We start from the raw sequence: 9926 nt of genomic DNA, 5'->3' as shown, positions 1-9926 counted from the left end.
ATATATATATATATATATATATATATATATATATATATATATATATATATATATATATATATGTATGAAATACTTGACTTGGTGAATTCTAGCTGTCAATATACTCCCCCCTCTTAACCACGCCCCCAACCACGCCCCAACCCACCCTCCACCCCCCCACCTCCCGAAATCGGAGCTCTCAAGGTTGGCAAGTATGCTTTTCTGAGTGGGGGACTCTTGGATCCTCGAGACCTTTAGCCAGATTATTTTTTTTAATTGTTATAATAATGAATCAAAATCAGTGTTGTTATGAATCATTGACCTATTTAAGGCTCCAATTAGTTCACATCAAATATTCCATTTCGAAAAATGTTTTGGGGAAAATATTGCATATTTTGTGTTTCCTTGGGGAAAATATTGCATATTTTGTGTTTCTTTGGGAAAAAGGGTATCCATCCATCCATCTTCTTCCGCTTATCCGAGGTCGGGTCGCGGGAGCAGCAGCCTAAGCAGGGAAGCCCAGACTTCCCCCTCCCCAGCCACTTCGTCCAGCTCTTCCTGTGGGACCCCGAGGCGTTCCCAGGCCAGCCGGGAGACATAGTCTTCCCAACGTGTCCTGGGTCTTCCCCGCGGCCTCCTACCGGTCGGACGTGCCCTAAACACCTCCCTAGGGAGGCGTTCGGGTGGCATCCTGACCAGATGCCCGAACCACCTCATCTGGCTCCTCTCCATGTGGAGGAGCAGCGGCTTTACTTTGAGCTCCTCCCGGATGGCAGAGCTTCTCACCCTATCTCTAAGGGAGAGCCCCGCCACCCGGCGGAGGAAACTCATTTCGGCCGCTTGTACCCGTGATCTTGTCCTTTCGGTCATAACCCAAAGCTCATGACCATAGGTGAGGATGGGAACGTAGATCGGCCGGTAAATTGAGAGCTTTGCCTTCCGGCTCAGCTCCTTCTTCACCACAACGGATCGATACAGCGTCCGCATTACTGAAGACGCCGCACCGATCCGCCTGTCCCTCTCACCATCCACTCTTCCCTCACTCGTGAACAAGACTCCGAGGTACTTGAACTCCTCCACTTGGGGCAAGATCTCCTCCCCAACCCGGAGATGGCACTCCACCCTTTTCCGGGCGAGAACCATGGACTCGGACTTGGAGGTGCTGATTCTCATCCCAGTCGCTTCACACTCGGCTGCGAACCGATCCAGTGAGAGCTGAAGATCCTGGCCAGATGAAGCCATCAGGACCACATAATCTGCAAAAAGCAGAGACCTAATCCTGCAGCCACCAAACCAGATCCCCTCAACGCCATGACTGCGCCTAGAAATTCTGTCCATAAAAGTTCAGAACAGAATGGGTGACAAAGGGCAGCCTTGGCGGAGTCCAACCCTCACTGGAAACGTGTTCGACTTACTGCCGGCAATGCGGACCAAGCTCTGGCACTGATCATACAGGGAGCGGACTGCCACAATCAGACAGTCCGATACCCCGTACTCTCTGAGCACTCCACACAGGACTTCCCGAGGGACACGGTCGAATGCCTTCTCCAAGTCCACAAAGCACATGTAGACTGGTTGGGAAAACTCCCATGCACCCTCAAGGACCCTGCCGAGAGTATAGAGCTGGTCCACAGTTCCACGACCGGGACGAAAACCACACCGTTCCTCCTGAATCCGAGGTTCGACTATCCGGCGTAGCCTCCTCTCCAGTACACCTGAATAGACCTTACCGGGAAGGCTGAGGAGTGTGATCCCACGATAGTTAGAACACACCCTCCGGTTCCCCTTCTTAAAGAGAGGAACCACCACCCCGGTCTGCCAATCCAGTGGTACCGCCCCCGATGTCCACGCGATGCTGCAGAGTCTTGTCAACCAAGACAGCCCCACAGCATCCAGAGCCTTAAGGAACTCCGGGCGGATCTCATCTACCCCCGGAGCCTTGCCACCGAGGAGCTTTTTAACTACCTCAGCAACCTCAGCCCCAGAAATAGGAGAGCCCACCACAGACTCCCCAGGCACTGTTTCCTCATAGGAAGACGTGTTTGTGGGATTGAGGAGGTCTTCGAAGTATTCCCTCCACCGATCCACAACATCCGCAGTCGAGGTCAGCAGAACACCATCCTCGCCATACACGGTGTTGATAGTGCACTGCTTCCCCTTCCTGAGGCGGCGGATGGTGGTCCAGAATTGCTTCGAAGCCGTCCGGAAGTCGTTTTCCATGGCCAATTGTTATAATAATGAATCAAAATCAGTGTTGTTATTAATCATTTACCTCTTTAAGGCTCCAATTAGTTCACATCAAATATTCCATTTCGAAAAATGTTTTGGGGAAAATATTGCATATTTTGTGTTTCCTTGGGGAAAATATTGCATATTTGGTGTTTCTTTGGGAAAATATTGCATATTTTGTGTTTCTTTGGGGAAAATATTGCATCTTTTGTGTTTCTTTGGGAAAAAGGGTACAAAACATTAAAACAAACCATGCAGCAGATAGATGTAAAGTTGATCTATTGATAGTTAACTGTTGAAAGTAAAAATACATAATTGTATGATTTATTTTTAACAATATAATGACTGAGACTCTTTAGGGTACTTTAATGTTTACCACAATTGAGGAGTGCCCTATTGTTTCAAAAATGAAAAATATCAAAATGGAACTCGCATGCTGTCATTTTTCAGTGTGCAGCCCTCTGTGGACACCCCAGCTGGAAATACTAAGAGAGGAAGAGAATGACTTGTTTTTGTAGTTTTGATGAATTTGCGTTGTTACTCTAAAGAGCGTCTCTTTTTGATGACCTTTCCACTTTTTGTGCCCAAACAGCATTCTTCTTTAACATGTCTAGGCTTTTTTGTAACAAACAGCAACAATGCCTGTCTCTTTTTTTAGAGACATTTCTGTACCCTTCAGTCCAATTATTATCAATTTGTACCAGTTAAAGTACAATCATTTTAACCCTGAAATCTCAGCGTGCTTCACATAGCTGCAGTCTCCTAAATAGCTAAATAAAAGCTCAATACACAATGATAAGTTCAATTTTAAAGGATACAATAGACAATGTTACAAGATCATATTAGACTTAGACAAACTTTAATGATCCACAAGGGAAATTGTTCCACACAGTAGCTCAATTACAAAGGATGGAAAGTGTAAGGATGGAAGGATAATGCAGGTATAAAGTAGACAAAAGATGTACCGTAGTAGCACTATAAAATATAACATATATGTAATATTTACATGTTATATATGCAGTATATGATATATACTGATGTATTATATTATATGTTTGTATAATATATACAATATATAACAATTACCATGTACAATATTACAGTATATGTAACAGCCAGAGGTGTGGACTCGAGTCACATGACTTGGACTCGAGTCAGACTCGAGTCATGAATTTGATGACTTTAGACTTGACTTGACAAAATGTAAAAAGACTTGCAACTCGACTTAGACTTTAACATCAATGACTTGTGACTTCACTTGGACTTGAGCCTTTTGAATTGACATGACTTGACATGACTTGCTACTTTCCCCAAAACCCAAAGATGAAAAAGTTATTCGGGAGCGCTCCGTATTTGTCATTGTGTACTTGTCTATCAGCGTTGCGTGTGTCAGCTGGTGTGCTCTCAGTACAACAGCCAATCAAATTAGATCTGCTTTGTTTTCATCACACAGCATTCATCCAATCAAATTGCAGGACAACCAACGAAGAAGACATGTCCAAACCACATGCCAGTGAACAAAAAATGATACCTAAAATAATTTTGTTTGGGTATAAAAATTACGAGGTGGTCAACACAAAACGGTTTGCAGTATGCAACACATGCGGTTCCAAAATGACTGATGGAGAGGCAACAACTTCCAACTTCGTCCGGCATTTGAAGTTGCACAAAGAAGGGTAAGTTTTGAATGTAAGATAACGTTTATTGGCTAAGTAACGTGACTTTTATTTGCTGTGTAGTTAAATCAGTGAGGCTGTAAACTCACTGCTAACGTTATAACGTTATTGCAAACACGGGAATCTGTTGCAGTTCACTACCTTATTCATACTTTTTGTTCAGTGATTTTTTTTAAGCAGGGTTACGTTAGTCAATATATCACACGTAACGTTAGACGGCGGTCAGCAGCACCGCGTATTTTAGCCACCTAAAAAAAGACAAAAATAGTCAAATAAAGGTCAGTTAAAATGTATACTATATTATGAATATGTGTACCGTTTTAGCTAGCTTTCTGACATACTGTTGGTTGTTTACCTCAGTGGTCCCCAACCACCGGGCCGCGGCCCGGTACTGGTCCGTGGATCGATTGGTATCGGGCCGCACAAGAAATAATTTTTTTTTTTTTTTTTTAAATTAAATCAACATAAAAAACACAAGATACACTTACAAGTAGTGCACCAACCCAAAACAACTCTCTCCCCCCTTTTGTTCTGGGCATTGAACATGAAGACTCTTCCTTCACTGTTCCGAGTGGCCATGAGAGTCTTGGCAGTGCCTGCCTCCAGTGCTCCAGTGGAGCGAGTTTTCAGCCATGGTGGCATCATACTACGCCCCCATCGTGCACAAATGACTGACAGACTCTTGGCTAATTTGGTCTTTTGCAAATGCAATGCAGCATAGGGCCCTGACATATAAAAAGTACAACTTTTTTGTTATGTTCACGTATATGTCATGTTTTTTCAATGTTAACACTTTTGTACAAATAAGTACATTTGCACTTTATTTTTCAATGTGTTTGTTCTGTAAAGGAATGAGTTAATGTTTCAAATGACTGGTTAATAGTGCTATTATAAAGTGCAATGTCAGCACAATTTTCTTTCCTGCAATTTAAAATGCACTTGTTTTAATAAATAAATACAGCGTTTGAAAAGCATACACAATCTGTGTTAATATATTAGTCTGTGGTTAAAAGGACTTGAAAGGACTCGAAACTCAAAATGCAGGACTTAGGACTTGACTTGAGACTTTCCAGTCTTGACTTTGGACTTGACTCGGGGCTTGCCTGTCTTGACTCGGGACTTGACTCGGACTTGAGGGCAAAAACTTGAGACTTACTTGTGACTTGCAAAACAATGACTTGGTCCCACCTCTGGTAACAGCTGCAGCATAAAATAGAGAGTAGATCCAAACATGATGAAAAACAGTTCATACAAAAGAGGAAATGGCAATAATCACAGATATAAACATCTATTACTGTTATTCATATAATTATTATGCCTTAACTATAATTATAGTGCATCCGTAAAGCACTTAATTTCTTCCACATGCTCTGCCATCCGGGAGGAGCTCAAAGTAAAGCCGCTGCTCCTCCACATCGAGAGGAGCCAGATGAGGTGGTTCGGGCATCTGGTCAGGATGCCAACCGACATACTTGCCAACCTTGAGACCTCCGATTTCGGGAGATGGGGGGTGGGGGTGGGGGGCGTGGTCGGGGGTCGGGCGGGGGCGTGGTTAAGACATATATATATATATATATATATATATAAGAAATACTTGACTTTCAGTGAATTCTAGCTATATATATATATTTTATTACATATATATATATATATATATATATATATATATATATATATATATATATATATATATATATATATATATATATATATATATATATAAAGAAATACTTGAATTTCAGTGTTCATTTATTTACACATATACACACACAACACTCATCTACTCATTGTTGAGTTAAGGGTTGAATTGGCCATCCTTGTTCTATTCTCTGTCACTATTTCAGAACACACACATTATACAAATATACATTATAAAATCAATAAGAAAACGGGAGCTCTAATTTGGGAGTCTGAATTAGGATCAGAAGTTCCTATATAAACGTTGCGCACTCACGTCGCCTTTTTGTATTGATTACTGCAGCTGTGCACTGGATTCATTCACAAATACAAACTACAACTCACAAACACTTTAGAGTTAGGCTCCACCATCAGAATGTGTATTTAAACTTATAAAGATCACATGGATATTATTCAGTGAGTTGATTCACCAAAACTAACCTGTTATACAGGAGGAAAAAGCACACAGGACGTTTCAATTGTTCACAGACCGGTCGCGCTCATCAGAATGACAAGCCACTTCCGGTCTGCAGGTGATAGCATTCAATTGGGAAGAAACGCCCTACTGCCCCCTACTGACCAATGTGAATACTGATAAATGTGTAATGACAGCTCCAAAAACGAATTCAAACCACAAAATAAAATAAATAAATCAACACAAAAATGTGACACATTATGGGTGGGTCACATATGCATGTACAGTAGATGGCAGTATTGTCCTGTTTAAAAGTGTCACAACATTGCTGTTTACGGCAATGTTGTGAACAGGCTGTCAACACGTCACTCAGGTCCGCATGGAGCTGGAGGGGGCGTGGCCTCCAGCTCCGCCTGAATTTCGGGAGATTTTCGGGAGAAAATTTGTCCCGGGAGGTTTTCGGGAGAGGCGCTGAATTTCGGGAGTCTCCCGGAAAATCCGTGAGGGTTGGCAAGTATGCCACACGAACGCCTCCCGAGGGAGGTGTTTAGGGCACGTCCGACCGAAAGGAGGCCACGGGGAAGACCCAGGACTCGTTGGGAAGACTATGTCTCCCATTCCTGGGAACGCCTCGGGATCCCCCGGGAAGAGCCGAACAAAGTGGCTGGGGAGAGGAAAGTCTGGGCTTCCCTGCTTAGGCTGCTGCCCCCGCGACCCGACCTCGGATAAGCGGAAGAAGACGGATGGATGGATGGATGTTGTTATTTGGCAGCCTTATTAAAAAATGAAGGACATTCATTTTGTTCTCAAAAGTCTACCCCATAATGACAATATGAAAATGTTTTTATTTGTATTTTTTGCAAGTTTGTTAAGAATAAAAAAAATAAAAAAATCATGTGTACCTAAGTAATAATTTGCCATACATTAACAAAATGCCACAACTGTACATAAAACTTCTAACAGCCCAAATTGCTTTCGAGTTGCATTCTTGTGTATGGATTTTCTGTTAATTAGAATGTAAAGGTTGTTCCATTTAGATCAGGAGTCACCAACCTTTTTGAAACCAAGAGCTACTTCTTGGCTACTGAATAATGCGAAGGGCTACCAGTTTGATACACACTTAAATAAATTGCCAGAAATAGCCAATTTGCTCAACTTACCTTTAACTCTATGTTATTATTAATAATTAATTATATTTATCTTTGTGGAAACACTGATCATCTTAATGATTTCTCACAATAAATATATATAGAAACAGATAAATATCAATATGCAACACTTTATTTTTATATTTTCTCTAAGTGCACATTTTTCAAATTGAACATTTTCAAATGATCACTTCTAAGACAGTGTTGTGAAATCACAACATCCCATTTTAACTAGCTAGCCACTAAAATTTTTTTTTTAACAAATCATGAATTACTTTGCACCATGTTTGTACAAATAATAACTCATGTAAAATACAAAAGTCAACTCTCAAATTTTTAAATAAATCATGTCACACTTTGAACTGGACACCAAATCTATATATATATTGTCATTTGTAAGTTATATGTAAGTGTGATTTAAACAAGAATAGCTAAATAAATATATATATATATATATATATATATATATATATATATATATATATATATATATATATATATATATATATATATATATATATATCGTATGTATAAAAATTCTGTCGTACGTTTTTTTTCCTTTTACGGAAGGTTTTTTGTAGGGAATAAATGATGAAAAAAACACTTAATTGAACGGTTTAAAAGAGGAGAAAACACGAAAAATTGTCCGCCACATAATACATCTAAATTTTAGATGTATTATGTGGTGGACAATTTTGTGATATAAGAAATCGTCTTTTTTCAATTGTATTTTTTATTTACTTATAAATCTTTATTTATAAATTGCAACATTTACAAACAGTTGAGAAATAATAATCAAAATAAGTACAAAAACAGTAAAAAAAAAAAAAAAACAGCGCCAGGGGGTTGTAAACTCAATAAAGTAACTAAAATAGAATGGAAAAAAATATATATATATATATTAGAGATGCGCGGATAGGCAATTATTTTATTCGCAACCGCATCAGAAAGTCGTCAACCATCCGCCATCCACCCGATCTAACATTTAATCAGAACCGCATCCGCCCGCACCCGCCCGTTGTTATATATCTAATATAGACGATGCAAGGCATTAGTGAGGTTATAAAGCTTTTGCCTGTTAAAGAAAAGAGACTGATCCAATGCAGCACAGACATTCGCGTGCCACGCTGTCACGACCCAGACGCACACCAGTGCGCAATCATATGCGAGCCGCGCTGAGCGCACCTCCAAGCGCATCTCGCTGCCGGCGACGGCCGGGTATGGGCCCGACGCTCCAGCGCCATCCATTTTCAGGGCTAGTTGATTCGGCAGGTGGGTTGTTACACACTCCTTAGCGGGTTCCGACTTCCATGGCCACCGTCCTGCTGTCTATATCAACCAGGGTGAGCCCCACCCCTTTCGTGAGCGCACTGCGCGCGGAGTGACCCCTGTTACGAGCCCCCGGCAACAGGGGTGGCGGGCAGGTAAGCTGCGCGGGCGGAGCGCGCGGAGTGACCCCTGTTACGAGCCCCCGGCCACGGGGGTGGCGGGCAGGTAAGCTGCTTACCTGCTGCGCGTGACGCCGGCCGCGGCGAAGGCGGACGAGGCGGGGTGTCGGTGCGGTGGGCGCGGTGGTGACCCTGGACGTGCGTCGGGCCCTTCTCGCGGATCGCCTCAGCTACGGCTCCCGGTGGGGCCCTCTCGGGGGAAGGGGCCTCGGTCCAGGACCCCGGCGAGGCGTCCCTTCTCCGCTCCGTAAAAGTGTCCATCTCTTTTCTTTTTTTTCTTCTGTTGTGGCATATGCTGCAGGTGCCTGCTCGTTTTTCGTATGTGGGTAACAACATTTAACTATGTATATATATTTACCAATTGGTTTAACTGCCACCCGCCTGAATCTATTTAAAATCTAATTTCTTTTTATTTCAACCGCCCGACCCGACCCGACCCGACCCGACCCGCGGATGAAATCTAATTTTTTTAAATTTCATCCGCCCGATCCGCGGATAATCCGCGGACTCCGCGGTTGTGCCCGCAAACCGCGCATCTCTAATATATATATATATATATATATATATATATATATATATATATATATATATATATATATATATATATATATATATATATATATATATATATATATATATATATATATATACATATATATATATATAAAACAAACAAAGTGCAAAGCCATAGCCTCAAACAATTTCAGTAAATAATTTAAATTTGGAACACAGTATCATCGTTTTCACAGCTTTTTGGTTGTTAGAGGTAGAGAGTGTTTTAACATAGAGTTCTAATTATTTTTTAAAGGCACAAAAAACAGGTCGGGCATTGAGAAACGTAAAAAAAAATCGTCTTGTTGTGTGCTGAGCACAAAAAAAAATTCCGGTAACCGCCCCTTTTGTGAAGCAGCGCACTGCGCATGCTCCGTGTAGTAGCCGGTCATGGCGGCGGTTGTGTGTTCGTCCATGAGGTTCGGCGCGCTAGCCCGCTAATTCGTGCGCTCCGTGACTTGAGAGAACCGAGCCAAGCGCGGCCATGGCTGGAGTGTTCGACATTGACTTGGACCAGCCGGAGGAGGAGGTGTCGGATGACGAGACTGACGAGGTAGTTGAAACAAAGCCCCTGACTTGTCACGGCAAAAAACTCTTAACTAGCTAGCCCGGGCGAGCTAGCTAGATAGCCGCTTAGCCCGCCAGCACCGCGGCCTGCTAGCCCGGGCAAGCACAAGCTAACCATGCTAGCCCGGGCAAGCACAAGCTAACCCTGCTAGCCCGGGCAAGCACAAGCTAACGATGCTAGCCCGGGCAAGCACAAGCTAACCCTGCTAGCCCGGGCAAGCACAAGCTAACCCTG

At 42.5% G+C, this 9926-nt stretch overlaps 1 protein-coding gene across 1 annotated transcript in view; it reads left to right on the top strand.

Annotated features, from left to right (window-relative positions):
- Positions 1-9479: 9479 nt before the first annotated feature.
- rps6kb1b (ribosomal protein S6 kinase b, polypeptide 1b) overlaps positions 9480-9926 on the top strand; it is a 37834-nt gene continuing 37387 nt past the window's right edge. The window contains exon 1 of the mRNA XM_061925902.1: positions 9480-9677. Within this exon, the coding sequence (XP_061781886.1) occupies positions 9609-9677 (69 nt within the window). The 5' untranslated portion in view covers positions 9480-9608. The remainder of the gene's footprint in view (positions 9678-9926) is intronic.

This window comes from Nerophis lumbriciformis, linkage group LG30 (genome assembly GCF_033978685.3).
Source record: "Nerophis lumbriciformis linkage group LG30, RoL_Nlum_v2.1, whole genome shotgun sequence".
NCBI lineage: Eukaryota > Metazoa > Chordata > Actinopteri > Syngnathiformes > Syngnathidae > Nerophis > Nerophis lumbriciformis.
The sequence above is the reverse complement of the archived record's forward strand: the minus strand, read 5'-3'. Positions and strand labels throughout refer to the sequence as shown.